We start from the raw sequence: 17,912 nt of genomic DNA on the forward strand, positions 1-17,912 counted from the left end.
GACGGCCCTGCACTATTCCACTCAATAAAATCTTGTTTTAACATCAAAAGACATAAAAAATCCACTGCCAATGCTCTGGGTACAATGTACATGTCTGGTACAGCAGATGTGCATGATCACATCCAAGCCTGGTCCTCTTGGTTTCTCCACTCACAAATAATCTGTTACCTGGTCATACTACTACTACTAATAATAATAATAATAAATGGTTTGTATGACAAGTTCCTCAGGAATTAATTCCCACTGGTATTCCTCTGCTGGCTCCGATACTTTAAAATATCCTGAGCAAGTCTTTGTGCTGGTGACTGGAGTTGTAGTATCTGTAATTGCTTCTTGGGTTAAGAGAACAAAGCCTTTTACAAAGGCATGGCTGGAGAAACGTTTCTTAAGAGATTCTGTAAACAAAACATCTCCTAAAATTTCCGGGGGTTTATTAATTTGTTGGCTAGAAATATCCCTATTGAAATTATGCCTTAAAACAGTGATTTAGGAAAGAGAGAAGTACTGAATTTTGATAAATCACCATATGCTATAGTCTCCAGAGGAAAGTGAAAATGCTATCTGGATAAGACTTCAACCTTGTATTTTTCTTACAAATTCCTATGAATTACTAATTCTTAGGAATTCCTCCTGAATTCATCAGTATTATGCTGACAAACTACAGTTAGGCTTCGTGAAATCTTAGTCATTTAATAGCTGAGGAAGGAGTACATTCAACTTCCCAGCATGTGATTCACTAGGTAGTAGTTAATAGCAACACTACTACTATTACTACAATATCAAATCCAGTCCTACGGACATGAGAATGATGCAATATTACTCGAGAAGAAATGAAACAAAAGCTTGAAGAAAAAAAAATTACAAACTCCAGATTATGTTCTTTTTTTTTTTTTTTTTCTTTCCACTACTAAATGGGGAAAAACTTAGGTAACTACCTGAAGCAATGACAAAGCAAAGCAAAAAAAGGTTTTACTAATGCAATGCAATACAGGAACACTAACGCTGGTAAGCATTAAAGTAATCCACACATATTGTCAATGTAAAATCAATAGTTTATTGCCATGCTACAATTTGTTTTTCTTTCCAAATGAAGTTGGCACTGGTAAAGGGGGAAACGTTGTCATAATACATAACACATCTTTTAAAAATGCACATTTGATAAGCTCTCTCAATCATGACAGCTTAAAACAAGTTATTTTTTAAGATTAACGTGGAATGGCATAAAAATACACTCTTTCTGCATAGTATAATATAACTTTTTCATAAAAGAAATACGGAATGTCTGTAAAAACAAATCCATTGAACAGGGCAAATTAATTGAAATTTTATAAACAATTTGGCAATGATACTCCCACTGTTTAGACTTTTTTATATAAAAGAAATAAAAATCTAGAAAGCTACCTTTATACAAAGTTGCTATATTTATGCCTTTAAAGTAGGAAAAAACATTTTATAATGCAAATTAGGACATACAATAATCTTACAATATCATACAATGTAATGACAAGAAAGGAACATACAACATAAGATTTTGGCCTTTGTAGAAATGTGTATTTCTGCATTTAAAAAAATGCAATTGTGGCACACTGGTGACTATTGTATTCTTACTCCTACCAGCCAGCTTTCCTGCTAGAAGTGTAGTCAGCTGTACTGTAAGGGCAGGTCTGCAGTTTCGTTAAAACACAGACAATTTTTCAGGAGACGTAAAGTGATGCTGCAGTGGAATGAGATGTAACTCGCGAAAAAGGCAACGCGCCTGCTGGTTGAAAGACATCTGCATGGGTGAGGGATACCGTACGTACAACACTACTTTCGTTCATACCAGAGCATTTCGTATACATTCAGTTATTAAGTACCAAAGTCTTACAAGTGAGAACATTTGTGTTCGGGATTTGGCAAATTTCAGGGAAAATACAAAGTTAGTACCAAATATATAATATATTATATATAAAATGTGGGTGTATGATATACACACGTATTCTAATGCAAAAAAACTGCATTAATATGGAGTTAAATTTGCTGACATCCATTCCTAAATAACACAAACATTAAAAATACAGGTGTAATCCTGATCTTTCACACACTTTAGAATCACTTCCTCTTTCATACATAATAGTTAAAGCAATATATATGCAAGTATGACTAAGAAATCAAAATTCACATAGTAATCTGAACTCTGACCACAACAAATAGGATTTTTTTTTTTTTCAGTACACGTAATTAAATATATTTATATTTTTACAGTATTTTTAGACCATTCCTGAAGAACTTGACCAACCAGGTCCTCAGGTGTAACAGAGCTGTTATGTCAGCAGAACTTGATCTTGTAGGAACACATCCAGGGGCCCTCGAAGCCAATACGAACCACTCGTGTGGCTTCAAAGGGTGCTGCATGAGGCCCAAACACTCGCAAGGAAGATTCCCTGGTGACATCAAAGCTCCTACCTCAGACTTCCTTTCCTACTGCCAAAGGGAAGGACGGGAGCACAGGACACACCGACTCCGGGGTCTGGGTTGTTGGCAGGTGGTTGGGAATAACCACGTATGGCACAGCCCCAGCGTCAGCGAGCGGCAAGGTGAGCTTCATGGCACCTTCGTGCTAAGGCTTCTTGTGGAGAGCAGAGGAGCTGCTCCTCCACACTCATCTCTTGACAGTTCAGTCACCACGGGTCTCAGGCACGAGCTGTGGCTGGGACCCCAAGGCATTAAGTAAGGACTTTGCAGACACAGAGGAAGACGGTCCCTGTTCCAAAGGGCTCGAGCCTATTTCTGAATCATATTTTTACATAATCTCCTTTGTATATACAGATATTTGCTACATAAAATAGAATTACACCAAAGTTATGGATATATCAGAAAACATTGTCACAATATATGTATATTACCACACTAAATAATTACTAAGACTGCAAGAAATTTTTCAAAATGCCCTTTGTGATATATAAAAATAGAGAAATGTCCAACACTTGTTTCATCAACTTTAAAGGTAACTTTGTATCTCATATTCTATCTGTACACCTACACAGTTCCAAACAAAATACTGCGTTAATCTGGAGTAAACACCACATTAGGATAATAACCTCATAAGACACCTGACAGCTTTAGTCACATACCTTACAGCACAATATTACAAGATATAATGTACACATGGTCAGAGTTACAGCTGCTAAGATTTTTTTCTTATTCACTTATCTTGTCCAAAAGAGGAAGCAATTTCTAAAGATTGTGAAAGGACATTAGCTCACGACTTCCCATCTTTTCAATATATGCTATGCAAGAAGGACATCAGCAACCCTGACTCCATCTTAACGCAGTCTTTTGTGGTGGAATTTCTTCTGGATTTTGTTGGTGGTGGTTTTGTTACTTGTTGTGTTTTGATTTTTTTTTCTTTTCTGGAGTGTTTATGAATTTAAAATAAAGATATTGTAAATGAACTTAGATTTATATTGAGTAAATACTGTCAAATATAAATGCCTGAATTGCTACCTCACAGAAAAGATGGGAAAAGATCTTATGATTAAATTCTAAAAACACCTAATTCTATCTGTCAAACTGTGGGACCAAATTTCTTTTGGCTTCTTGGGGGTTACAGGAAAATTTCAGATCTGAGTCCAGTATTAGATCCTACTAAACCAGCTTTATCTTATTTGTAGCCACTAAATAAATTAGTACAGTGCAAAAATTGGATTTTCACCATTGATCCCACCTTACACAAAGAGAATACTGCTTAGAAATAGAGGTCCAAATCAGATACAGCTCATATTATATGCTCAAAGTAGTAACTGAAGTTAATCAGAAATTGCATTTTAAAGTCCCCAACAGTGGAGACAGTCTGCAATATTGTGATTCTGCCTCAGCATGAAGTGGCTATACATAAAACAGATTCTGAGCCAATACACTGTCAAAAATCCAGCAAAAACAACTGCTGGCCTGTCACCTGCAAAAGAGCAGCCCTGTTTTGACATCGTTTTGGACTTTCTATAGCTTAGACCTTTCTGTGGCCCTTTTTAGAATAAATATGCAGAAAAAATATTTCTACAAAAATTTTGTAGACTTTAATAGGAGTAGTGCTTCAAAGCACACCATTACACTTACCACTTACCATATGCAAAACTCACTTATCAGGGGAAAAATGTTACAATTAGAGCTAAAGGTTTCAGAATGATCGTTTTTATATTGTTTTCTGGAGTCACTGACAAAGACCACAAAATTAAAATCAGACTGCCCCTTCATATCAATTTGAGAAAAAATATTCTTGTGATATAACCAATGGATTACATTCTTACCAAATGTATTTCCAGCACAATATTTATTGCCTACTTTTGGTCACTGCTACGTTTTTTTTTTTTTTTTTTTTTTATCAATTCAATTTCCTTCTTAAAAAGATAAGAGTCCAATGTATGTCTTTCACAAATCATTGCACTGAAGGAATATCTATAACTAAAGGCTTTTCTTTGTCCAATATGCTTGTAGCAGTCAATTGCATGCTATGGATGAACAGCAGACATGAAGGCGATGTAGCCATTTTTGCAGGAGCTAGTGTATGGAAACTTAACACATCTCAGTTACTAAAGAAATTTGTTACATATTTGTTTCTCGGTCTGTACACCTCTGGGTCCAAAATACAAACATGATCAAATACTGTAGTGAGATTTCAGCTGAAAACTGAACTGTAGATTACAGAAGCTAAATCTAAAATCACAACCTTTAAAGAGACTGAACTGAAAAAATATTTACCAAGTCTCAAAGGGTAAAGTGCATTGCAACTACATCTACTTCAAGGGGCATAACATAAAGAAATAAAAAAGAATGCTAAAGATGAGCAGTGCAGGTAACAAGGACTAACCAGTGTGTTTGCAACAAGAAAGCATTATCCCGTCTGTAGAGTAACAGAGGGTTTAAAAAAAAAAAAAAAGTCCTAGAAAATATGGTACCAGATTGGTTAATACAATTAAGGCTACAGAAGGTTTTTGCTTAATTCTGCTTGGTGCATATTTCATTTAGAATATTAATAAAAATGCCAAGACTATGCATTCAGAAATCATGGAAGATGAAACCTCAAGATGTTCTGAATTCTGGGGGCCACAGCTAAGAAAAGGGCCGAAATGATGTATCGTGAAACTTGCAACATAAAAAAAGAAAAAATTTACTCAGACCATCTCTTGTATCTGAGACTATTCAGGATACATGTATGGGACAGTGCACCAGAACTAAAGGGGGATATGTTTCCTTTAATTCTGGTGAGCCACTTAAGATCTATCCTCTGCTTCCCTATTTATCAATTAAGACTATTATCTCCCTGCCTCACAGGAATGTTTTAAAGGTTCAGTTAACCAGTATTCATGAGACACCTGTACGATACAGATGAGGACCAAATATTTCTAGGCAGCTAGCTAGATCAAACACGTTTGCCTCAAAACACATGTTGAAGCATTAGGCTGGCTCGCATGTTTAAGTGAACTTGAATTCATGTTCTTAAACTAAGAACAAGAATCACACCAGTATCATCAGCTGGTAAATATTTTGCAACACCTGGTAATTTCTCTTCAGTATAAGACTTCCTTGGCATAAGGCGAAGCAATGGCAAAGATGTGAAGGAGCATTAACACTGCAGACCTGTAAAGATCTCTACCTACACGGTAGCCTTTACCTCCTTGAGTACCAAGTTCTCCCCACAAGTCAACAAGTCTATCACATGAGTATGCATAGGTTGACAGTGAGATCATTAATGAGTTATTATTATTTGTCTCATTTAAGTTCCTCGTAATGGTCTCAACAACTCCCATCTCTTACTTCTGTACATTCTGTTCTTTGTGCATCTGGTATTTCAGTACCATACAGTCTGTAAAGTTTTTCAGAGTTAAAAGGCTGCCTGATTTCCCTTAATCATGTGGCAAGAAACACGGACTTCAGGTGCTACCACTGCTGCCGCTACTAAATTGAGAGAAGCACAGAGAAAACGTTAACAAAGGAACAGGGATACACTCCAATTTAAAAACCTGAAAATATATATATATATTTAATAAAACTTAAATTTAAATATTGCATGAAGACCCTTATTTCTTTTCCAGATCTTCAGATGGCTTTTCTTGCATGTTTTTCCTCACACAGTTCAAGGGTTATTTTACATCGCACCAGTTCACAAGTGTCAGTTCCTTTGCAATCACAGGCTCAAGAGTAATCTCTTCTGCTGCCAGTACCAAGGTGCACCTGCAATACTGCCAGAATTCTAAAATTATTCAGAGTATAAAAAAAAAAAAAGAAAAAAGTTCTGCTAAGGGTGCATCTGGCGTACTCAAACGACATTCTACCTGGATGTACCTGTAACACTGAGCAGCTATTATTGTAACCAAGTTCACCAACTGCAAAAGAAGTATGTTCATAGATAATACTACCTTCAGATAATTTACTACATCTCTTTCTAAATTAAAGTATACTATCAACTATGGATGCACATTGCTAGAATGTGCAATTTTCTATGAAGAACTATCAAGTACAGTACCCTGCCTCCCGTGTAACCTGTGTCTGATGCTTTAGAGGAAGACAATGACTGCATAATAAACCTTTCCAGTTGTGCAATAATGCATGCTGCTGGAGAGCTGGGATATTTCCGTCAGGCATAAAAAAAGTAGAACACTGGACAAAGACAAACATTTGACCTTCAAGAGTCTTTCTTTGTCAAATGCAGAGAGTAAGACAAACACATACACAACCCTGAACAATAATTAAAGCTATGTACAAAATTTTGACTCTTAAGACGTTACGGAACAGATAAAAAGCACAAATGCAAAGAAAGGAAGGCACACTGAACTAAGAAATGACAAAAGAGCCTTAATTCGTATAGCCAACCTGTGAATTCCTTCACAAAAAAAAAAAAAAACCTAATGAGATTAAAATTCTGTCTGATTTCACAGGGAACTTGATATGCCACTTGGAATTCTCTTCTAGCTGAAGTAGCTTAAGGCTGGGATTAGATGTGTTCATAATGTTGATCAACAAACTTCGATGTGACCTCTTAAACATCACACAACTTAAAACTATCGGGAATTAGATGCCTTCTTACCCACGTGGTCTTTGAAAAAAAAAGAAAAACGACAGAAAAGTGTGGTGCTTATATCCCTTGAGATGAACCAATATATCTGGTGTACATCAAACTGAGTGAATTAATGAATTACATACATTTCAGGAGCCACATCAATGAGGAATGAATGCAGATATGTATCTTGAAAGATTAGGTTTACCTGCTAACAAACACACATATCAAGAGGCTTTAAAAACTGTTATAAATGCCATTAATGACTATAGGCACCAGACCAGAATATTTATAAATTCAAAACTGGCATGTCACTCAGACTCTAATCAATTTAAAGAGGCACTGTGAAAGGTGGTGATGCTGCTATGCAGTAATTACTACTACTGTAGAATGAAATAGTGTTACCTAAATGAATACTTGCTCTACATTAATTCCCTTTAGTTAGACAAGTACATGAAATATGCAGAAAAAGTTCTATTAGTCTATAAAAGGCGTTAGTGTTAAGAAATGCAAAGTACTTGCATCTTCAATTTTATAAACTTCACAAAAGGTGCAAATGATTTAATGCTTCCCAGGCTCACATAGGCAGGTCAGTACTGTTATGTCTAGTTTTCCTAGAAGTACCATCATCTCGGGGCAGTGCTTTTTGCAAGCTTGACATAGCAGCAGTTCGTTCAATGTCTATCACAGCATACAGCTCTGTGCGCCTGGTTGGAGTTTGCGGAAGTGGAGTGGTGGGGGTTTTTGGAGTCTGAGGGTTGTCGGAGTCACTACCACCTTCCAAGTCAACCTGTATATAGTTGAGTTGCCTGTGTTCTAAACTTGGACGCCTAATGTCAAAGTTAAAGACTGTGGGGGTACAGTCCCGACGTCGCGTAAATTCTATTTTATGAGCACTTGCTGGTACTGTTACATTCTCCGTATTGACATAATTATGCATTGGATCTAGGTTATTGTGGTAGCCATTCAACGATGGGGTCTTTGGTCCTAAACTGTCATCTTCATCTCTACTCAGCTTGCGGGCTTCCCAAACAGGAGGCAAGGATGGCAAGTTCTCATAGTTCAACAGCGCAGTTCTCCTCTGAGCAGAGTTGTTAATGTTCTGGGTATCTGAGGTACTGGTTGATGTCAAACGACCTCTTCTGACCCCTGAGGCACTAGGGATTGATAGCCTATTTATATTTTCGTACACCAATTTGTTACCAGATGGCGTTTCTCTACGTTCATCACTGTCGTATCCAGTGTCCCATTCAGTGTTGTTTGTGCTGCTGCCGCTAACTTGGTCTCTCCCAAGTTGCTCCAGTTTCTCTCTTTCCATTAACTGCCTTTGAACAGGTGTTGGTCCTAAAACAAACTTGACTCCTTCAGGCTCCAGGAGAACCTGAGCATCTCTGTCATCAGTACAAATCTGATCTTCTTTCACTTTCGTTGTTTCAGTGTTTGAAAGCTTCGATTCCAGTGGCGCATGCACACTTGATCGATTTTTTCTCTCCTCTTGTACCCCAGTAGTGTTGACGTAAGTGTGCACCTGAAAGGAAGAAAAAAAAAATTCAAATTCTAGTTGCACATTTTCATTTCTTAATTTCATTCCTTCCCAACTCCCCCCTTTTCTGATCAAAATACCTGAGAACCAAATATCACGATGGCAACTGTTTTAGAGCAAAGCTCCTCTTTCTCACATTTTACTGAGCTGTGCTCAACTTTCTTTTTTGATTTTGTTGTTGGTTTTGTCAATGTTACTTTAAATAAAATTAGAGATATTCGAGACAGACAAAATAATAACATTTACATTTCAAATTAATGATTGTTTTGATTTGATCTTTCATCTCAGTTGTGCTCTAGTTGCTGCTTTCCAGGTTCTATTCAAACTCCGCTCTGGTTTCTTAAACTCAGTTCATTAGCTCACTTGGAGAAATCAGTGAGGCAGAGTTCTGCTTTGATCTCCCTTACCGTGAAAACAACCAACAGTTCCAGATTTGCTTTGGCTTAATTTGCAGCATGGAAGTTACAAAGACAAAGGAAATTTATTGCCCGTTTAAAATCAGGACCACGCCTTCTGTGTACCACTCAACCACTGAGAAGAGGGGTTGGCTCTGCTGGAAGAACAATTCATTCTGTCTTCAGGAACCAACAGTCTTCTAACACAAGAAGCTAAACAAAAACATACACTTCCACGTGACCTGTGGCACTCGGGATTAAAAATAAGCCGTTAACACCAGACGCCACCAAGGCAGGGAGGGATACACCACTGGTTTATCCCTCCAAGTTCCCACAGTGGATCAACATGAGGCTGAAAGGGAAAGGCTGCAGTAAAGAATGGCATCTCCACATTTACACTCTGTCTGCACACCCAAATAGCAGAGTATTTGACAGCAGAACTCATCCAGTCTTCACAACTTCAAGCTCTACCAACTGCAGTGCTATTTACAGCTTACTTGACTCCTCGCTGGTTCTTTAAACTGATTTAGTCTGCAGTAACTCCAGCAACAACATCTGGACTCTTCTGTGCTGGCTTCTACCAAATGCCTTCCCAAAAGATTCTACACTGATCTCTGTTTTTGTTACCTTCTCTGGTTTTCAACGCTGTTTCTCATCACACATAACAATCTTCTGAAGCCAGATTACATTTTACTAAATTTGACTAACGTTTTCATCAGCAACAGGAAGGATGAGATAGAACACACCTTCTGAAAGTTTTCAGGTTTTCCCAGATTGGTAGGGATTCCCGCTGAGGAGGATCTCAGCAGCCTGGAGAACTGACCTCACGTAAGCCTCATGGAGCTCAGCAAGGCAACCTTAAAGCCCAGAGCTAGGCACGGAATAACACTGACAGTACAGGCTGGGCACCAACTGACTTGAAAACAGCCTTGCAGAAGAGCACCAGGGATCCAGGTTGAAGGTGAGCCAGCAGTGGGCCTTTGCAGCAAGGAATACCAAATGCCAATTGGTTTGTGTCAGTAAAAGCACAGCCAGTAGGTTAAGGAAAGTGGTAATTATCCTCAATTCAGTACTGCTGATACTGAATCTGGAGTAATGGGCTCCGAGTACAGGAAAATCATCATCGTACGGGAGCGAGTCCAGAGGGGCTGGAACAAGTGATATACAAGGAGAAGCTGAGAGAGACAACTCTCTTCAGTCGTAAGAGAAGATTAAGAAGCAATTTAATAGTCACTTTCAAATACTTTTAGACATTTAAAAGGAATATAGAGCCAGACCCTTTCTGGAGATGTTCACCAGAAGGATAAGGGGCAATAGACACCAGCTGTAACAGGAAAAAAAGTGATTACATATTAGGGAAAAATGCTTTCAGAATAAAGGTGGTCAAATGCAGGAACACGGCTCAGAGACGCTGCAGGATCGCCTTGCATGTACTATTCAAAGCACAACAAACAAGGCTCTGTGCAGTCTCTCCTCTAACTTCACAAGCAGACCTAGAGAACTGTAGAGGTTGCTTTTAACCTCATTTTAGTATGATTTTCCAAATAGAAGACTTGCACTTAAGTAAGTTTTTGACCAAGATCTCTCATTGTAAAGTCCAACTTAGGTGTTTAAAATTAGCTTCTGAAACTTTTGAAAAGAGCATAGGGAAATATATTTACATACAAATAAAGACATAGTAAGTACAAAAATTTTAAGTAGTTACACTTCCTCAGTGATCTGTCCTACCAAGCATCATAAAGAGGCAAAACAAGTACTGTTTCTAAGTAGTAGCTCAGGTGTGGTAGAAATACATTATACCTAACTCTGAAAAACTCAAAAATGAAAACACAAGGCTATGGAATTCACAGTGAAAAACCCTGAACTGAAGTTGAGCCTGAATTGGGGGGTGCGTGGGGGAGAATATACCCACTTGTTCCTCTGCTACAAGTAGAGGATGTGTTGATTCTTCACCGACAGAGGGGAGGCGTGCACTTCCGACGGAAGGATGCCTGCTGGAAGGATGTGATGAAGCATCTCCAAAAGATGGGTATCTGGGATAGCCGTTAGGTAAACTTTGTGCATTGAACCCAGGAGCTGATTCGAGTAGAAAATAAGCAAAACCATATTAAAATTGAACATTTTACTGTATATGAGTAGTATGTTTTATGTATTTATCTTCAATTTTCACAAGAAGTCAAAATATGTAAAACAGTTTAAATATTCACAACACAATTTTGCTGGGGGAGGTATGGGGGTTAGGGAAAGCAAATTGCCAAGTAGAGCATCCCAGTATTTACTGGGAAACACGTCTGAAGTAACCACTGAAGTCTAGGTGTATAACCACAGTTTTCTCAATAAACTCCCTGTCCAGCTCCTTTTGCTACCATTTACAACAAATACCCCTTTAAAAAGGGGTGGGGGGGGGGGAAATGGACAGATGATGACTTCTTTATTTAAGCTTTTGTTTCTCTGAACTCATCAGCAATATGAAATTTTTAGTGTCAGATGTCTTGGTATCTGCCTGGGATTACCTAAAATCTCCCAGCAGTTTTGATAAGACTTCACTCTATCCATCTGTACCCACAGCAAAAGATTTCAAGTCCCCTGTAGATGTGATGTTACCATTACCTTTTTCCTAACAAAAAGGTTGGAGCACTGCCTAAAATTAAAATTTCTCAGAAATGCTAAAAGTAAAATATGGTGATGTATAATAAAACAACTGAATTAAGTATATGGTTAAACAGTGCTCTTGTGCAAAAACTAAGTTCCCAAAGCTTACTCCTTAAAGCTGAAGAACTTGTCTACAAACATTTTGCTCCCAGGACTTGAGATTCTGGAAAGCGAATCCTCAGCAAGTACCTCAAAAGAATTCATTGCTGGTAATTAACCTCCTAGCTGAAAATAGCGTTTAATTTGCATTAAATCTTTAAGTAATTAAAAAAAAAAAAGCCTATTTAAAGCTAAGCACCACATTAAATTCAGGTTTGTCATTTGACAGTATAACCATACTTACTGGTAGGCGTTCGCGGGGTTCTTGGAGCTTCCAACTCAGTTTGATGGTTATTCCTTTCTACTACTGGTTCTTCTACCACATTTATGCTATTATTCTGCATTATCTCTTGCAACATATTAAATAGCTCTTCTGCACGGGCACATTTAAAGGCAAAGATTCCTATAAATACACAAGAAAAGAAATCAAAATCCTTTGTAAGAAATATGCCTTACAATACATATAGCTTTCAGGTAATAAAACTGGAATCCACATAATGAATACCTGTTGAAGAAGCAAAAAAGTTAAGAAATCTTTACTGTAGAGAACACATATAAATACAGCGAGACCCTTTCAAGTGTTTATCTGATAGAATAATTTTCCCATGCACCAGAAGTTAAATTGGAACAGAAAACTGGTTCAGTTAAAACCAAAAGTAAGTTCTGAGTGCTAAATGAGGAATAAAAAAAAAAACAACACACAAATAGCAAGTTGCGTTTTTGTCTAAGTGGATAAAAAGGGTACCTGTTAAATTAAAAATAATACACTAAATGAAATTACTGTGGTGCTACAAGGTTACATTTCTTAAGCCAGATTTCTGTTAAAGTGCCATAAGAATAAGATACCAGCACAACAGGAAAGAAGGATTCAAACATTGCACAGAAGTTTTTTGTTTTTTTTTTAAGAAGATTAAAATAAAAAGCTAGTAAGACAAACTGTGTGAAACAGACAGTAACAAACCAATTGTCTTAGGCTAAAGGATAGACACAGAGCACAAAGTTAGCAGCAATACCGTGTATTTGGAGTGTGTATTGTGCCACTTTGCTTTTAAACAGCAGGGAGCGCCCCAACTTACCCTCACAAGCAAAGTCGCAGCTTTGGATTATTCTTCCATTGAAAGCATGAAGTTAAAGTTGACATGCTTGTTAAACTTGGGTGCAGGTGCTCGTTTTTTAAAATGAGTATCACAGTCTTAAAATTACACTCTTTACTAAAAACTACCTACCTACAATGCTATTTCTGTAAGTGCAATTATGTCAATATGCTGGCAATTACTATCATCACTTTATTTACGGACACGGAACTGAGAAAGATCAGAATTATCAGAAACACTCCGCATGGCGGAAGCTCACAAAACCTAGCTGGGAACAACAAATGAGGAATGATGCTGAGAGGAATGATGATCAACAACTGATATTCGGCTGGTGCAAGCTTCATGCTTGCAACACAGCAGCTGTAGAGCTGCTTCTACTACTTTTACCTAACCAATAATCCAGCTCAAGTACAATAGCCTATATTTAATTTTTCCTGTATTTCCAGAAACTCACACTGGATCCTTAAACCTTTAAACTTTTATTAAAAAAAAAAAAAAAAAACTCCTAGCTGCCTGTGTCCCCTCTCTTTAAAAAAAGTGCTTCCAAATTACTAATTCTTTAAAATACGAGGCAAGCTGAATTGGCACTAAAAGTGCAAGTAAAAGTAACTTTGTGGAACCTTGATTTTTTATTAAATACAATTGTAATAAATACAATATAATCTGTGCTGTATATAGCACGGAAACAGTAATTCCTCTAATTTTTCTATCCTGAATTATCTATTAGCTGTGCTCCCAAAACATATCTTCAAGGATTTCAACACGTCACACAAACTCTGTGTTTTACCACCAGTGCATTCTGACAATATATCAATATATAACATCTGAGATTAAGTGGAAAACTACAAACAAGAATACTGATTAATTCAATCAGTTGTAGGGCATTATTCAGGATATTCTCAAATGAAAAACTTCTTGGTCGTCTCACCAGCTGAAGATGAAGTTTTGCAACTGTGCCCACAAATACTACTGTAAGTCTCAGGAACAATGCTCCATTGCAAAATGGCAGCAGAGAGAACATTTTTTGCCAATTTCTTTTTTCTCAATATTCACAGTATTTAATATTACGTAAGGAAGGCAAGAAACAAAAGAGGGAAGAAAGGGTTGCTGCTCACACAGTCTGCTTAATCTTCCTTATTTAAAAAAAAAAAAAAAAAAAGGAAATTAGGAGGGAGGTGGGAAGTCAATTAGAGTCAGTGGGAAATCTTGGCTGTGGAAAAGAACCTTCAAAATTGTCTTTTCAATTGAATTTTATTATTATTTATTTTACACATTTAAAAGAAACAGCAAATTAAACCTGCAAAAATCAAAGTGTGTTTTTTGCAAAACAAAAGATCATGATTTTCTCCGTAGAAGTCAGAAAATTTAGTTTAATATGCAGTAGACTGTAACATTTGAAAACATCTCTATTTCTTATTAGCAGCTGAATCAAGAATGCTTTCTTAATTCTTCTTGTAAAATAACTACCTGCCCTTACCTCTGCTTGGACAATGAAGATTGACCAAATTTGTTTATGATCAAGTTCTTTCATGTTCCTGATTTTTTACAGTGAAGTTAAAAAATATTTTGTAATTGCAAATATTGTTATTTATTAAAAAAAAAAAGAAAAGTAAATGCTAAAAATCTGTAAGAAAATAAAAATGCAACTGAATTTCACAACATACCAATACATAAGAATTTCAAGTACATAGAGCTGCATCATGACAGGAAGATGGAAAATGAGGCGCAGAGCTCAACCAGCACAAGTTGTTGCACCACTGGGGACTGCTGTGGTGAATAGAGATTGAAAAGCCTCTTAGCCAAAGCCAGGGATGACCTGGCAACTGGAAAGGTAGCTGTCCTTCTGATTAAAGCCACACAGAAAGTAACTAAGCATAGCTGGAGTCTGCATTCTGAATATAAAAATTTCTAAAAATTTGAGAATGATGCCCTTGAAATAAATCGGCAGTGTTTGTTTCAGGAAGAGAATGAAACAAGTGTGTTAGTGAAGACCACAAGTGGGTACGGACGTAAAAATAGTGAAAACTCTGAATTCTGAGAAGATTCCCCCATAGTTCCAGGTTTCACCACCCTTCCTTGAAAGTCAAGTCAACCTCTGAGATGGAAGAATTTCCCTGTCAAAACCACTCTCTGAGTTGACCAGAACTATCAACGCATACAGCCACAGAATACTCCAGATCAAAATCTATAAGCAACTCAAACCCTCTTTTTGCCATACGAACATCCAACTTACTTTTTTCCAGAACCTGCATTCATATATAAAACTACATCTTTTATAACCCTTGCCAAAGGTCAAGGAAGTACACATTAAATAAATTAATAAACAAATCTCCCAACATCAAATTACTTTCTAAACATCTTTGTGTACAAAAATTCCACATACCTTGTCCAGTTTGACACCTTCGACCACTTTCAAAAGAGAAAAGATTTGAGTCATAGCCATAGCGACGGAGACAGAGGTAGTGCCATTTTACAGAGTCCCTTTTGCGGGTGTACAAAATTAGTTCTGTATCTGTAAGTTCCATTATGCCAGAACCCAGCTCATTACCATCATCATCCACGTTAATAACCTGCAAAAAGGAAGTTCAACAGCATCAGGTAAGCATTCTTTTGAGCACCAGTACTACTACTGTGATCTTAATGTTTCACTAATGCACTCCCATCTGCTCCATCATAGGTGTTATGATCCTTGAGGTAAAAGTTTAAAAAAACCTCACCAAACCAGTTCCTTTGCTCCTCCAGCCCAGAATTAAAATAATACATATTTAACAGCAGTGAGTGAGACTAAATAACATCATTGCAAAATCCGTGGTGATATTTAAAATAAGAGATTTGTAAGTTTAATGATTTTTTAAAACTGACTGTATGTACATATTCTAGTATTTCCACATAGATAAGGCATACCTCAGATAATGAAATCGTTCAGAGCACTGTTTCAAAAAAGATTATTTGCTTTGTCATATAACCCCACTTACAGTTGGGAAAAGGAATGAAAAAGGAGACGGGGCTCTAAGATAAAGCTACCTTCACATACCTGTAGGGCCTTGCACTGTGCTGAATCGCCAGACTGGTCTGGATTTTTTTTTCCTGCCTTTTTAATGTCAACAAATAATTCAAATACCCTGTGGTTATCTTGTGTGAAAACATGATGCATATAAAGCTTATACTCTTATTCCTTCTGCCTTTACACCAGTTGGAGGTCTTCTGCATCCCTTAAGGAATCCTGACATGTATTTTCCCCCAGATGCGTTTTATCTCACAACGCTGCTTTCAGTGGGATTCCTTCTTACTCAATAAAAAGGCTACAAAAAGAGCTTCCCTATGGTATCAATTAATGTTACTCCTTAAAGAGCCGTTTTCAACTTGAAAACTAGTCATTTAAAAAGAATTAAGAATAGTTTCATCTGCCACTGAAGCCTATGCCAAATGTCTTCATTTTGCAAACTACATTCTTTCATCTTCTCCCCCCTGCTGCTCAATCAGAGACCCACACGAACAATAGAGAGATGCTACGAGGAGAAAAGGAGGAACTAGCTGCAAAAAGCTAAGTCAAGCGCATCAAAAGCAAGAACACAAAAATATTTTATCCTTCAGCTCTTTGTACTGATAATATTAAATATTTCCAGAATTTCCCATGGTTTTCAAGCTCATTTCAGGGTTGCCCTCAGGCAGTGCATGAATCATTTTTCACTATGGAAGCGTTGCATTCCTTTGCCAGCTCACGGAGACAGTTTGGAGCACAGAAGCAGAGCTGAGCTGTGCGACTACGCAAAGGTATGTTTACTTAAAGGCACTGACTTCAGCAGCTTCACGTTAAGCACAGGAACAAGTGTTCACAAGCTTATAAATTCCAGGGGTATAAGGGACAGAAGCACGTATAGAAATGAAGTTTATTCAAGTGAAGGAAAAAAAGTTCTCCAAAATGATATAATCAACAGTGATCTTCAACTAAAATCAGCGGTCCTAACGCCTTCCATTGCTGACCCCACCTCCAGGTTCATAGCCACAGCTCTCCAGCAGCTCTTCCATTATGCCTGTGACCCCCTCATACGGTCCCAAACCTCCCAGAGGTAACAGCATTTAATTGGGCCCCCAGCTGAAACTGGGACAGACCAAAATCATGGGGCTGCTTCTCCCACCTGAAGATCGAAACTGTCATGACAAAACCCAGCCTAAAGAATTCCTGTCACTGCCAGTAAGAAAGGAGTCTCAAAGGGAAAAAAAAAAAGAGAAACCTGCAGCCAGACACCTGCAGGTCTGTAATGGTTTAACCGTTGGGTAATTCTCTCCCTATTTTCGTTTAAGTATTTTCCATCACAGACTTACCCCGCAAGAAAACAACAAAATAATTCACGGCATACCACACCAGGTGCTTACCTTAAACTTGTTTCGATGGTTATCTGGGACAGTTTCTTTATCTGGACAGCTACAACAGCTACCCATGACTTCTTTAGAAGACCATGTGATCTCTAAATTAAAAAGAAAAAAGCAAACCACAACCAAACACGGTGATCACTTAGTTGAAGTAAAAATAGAGCATCATCAACACAACAACACAATTCAAATTTCTGCCTGGATTACAAATTTTCATGATAAATTTTGCAGTCAGAAATAATAAAAAATAATATCTAAGAGCTGTGTTAAATTTGGCATTGAGAAGTGACTGCACAAAGCCCTGGAAGACCTACCAACAATTCCACTCGATGTCACTACCAAACAGACCCACTGAACTTGATTGAGCCTCTCACCTTAATTCCCGTAGTAGCATTTGAGGGAAATATAAAAAAGAAAGGAAAAGAACAAATGCATTGGTTGCAATTCTCTCTCCTAAACCAAGGTCTTTATGGAAGGCACTACCTGCATCCCAGTTCCACCTAAACGAGCACTCTCCAGCCTGCTGCTGAGCACAGCCCTGGCTGACTCCCGTCCCAGCCCAGGGCTGCAGGTTACCAGGCAGAGGCAACACAAAGAGCCCGCAGGGCAATCCTGAAAAGCTGCCCTGCTTTGGGCAGCTCCAGCGCCCACGTTCAATAGAGGGTGGAGGCACGCGGGGCCTGGAGGCAGCCCTCTGCTCAGCTTCTGTGCTCACAGTAAGA

General features: G+C 37.8%; 1 protein-coding gene across 2 annotated transcripts in view; it reads right to left on the reverse strand.

Moving 5' to 3' along the window:
- Window positions 1-1,040: 1,040 nt before the first annotated feature.
- The window catches only part of FRS2 (fibroblast growth factor receptor substrate 2), a 51,365-nt gene continuing 34,493 nt past the window's right edge, over window positions 1,041-17,912 (reverse strand). For both annotated transcript variants that reach the window (XM_082777993.1, XM_082777994.1), the window contains exons 3-7: window positions 17,194-17,285; window positions 15,200-15,386; window positions 11,967-12,125; window positions 10,884-11,047; window positions 1,041-8,561 (exon numbers count right to left, since the gene is read on the reverse strand). In XM_082777993.1, the coding sequence (XP_082634119.1) occupies window positions 7,611-8,561; window positions 10,884-11,047; window positions 11,967-12,125; window positions 15,200-15,386; window positions 17,194-17,259 (1,527 nt within the window). In that variant the 5' untranslated portion in view covers window positions 17,260-17,285 and the 3' untranslated portion in view covers window positions 1,041-7,610. The remainder of the gene's footprint in view (window positions 8,562-10,883; window positions 11,048-11,966; window positions 12,126-15,199; window positions 15,387-17,193; window positions 17,286-17,912) is intronic.

Source organism: Aythya marila (genome assembly GCF_965140915.1).
Source record: "Aythya marila genome assembly, chromosome: 1".
Taxonomy (NCBI): domain Eukaryota; kingdom Metazoa; phylum Chordata; class Aves; order Anseriformes; family Anatidae; genus Aythya; species Aythya marila.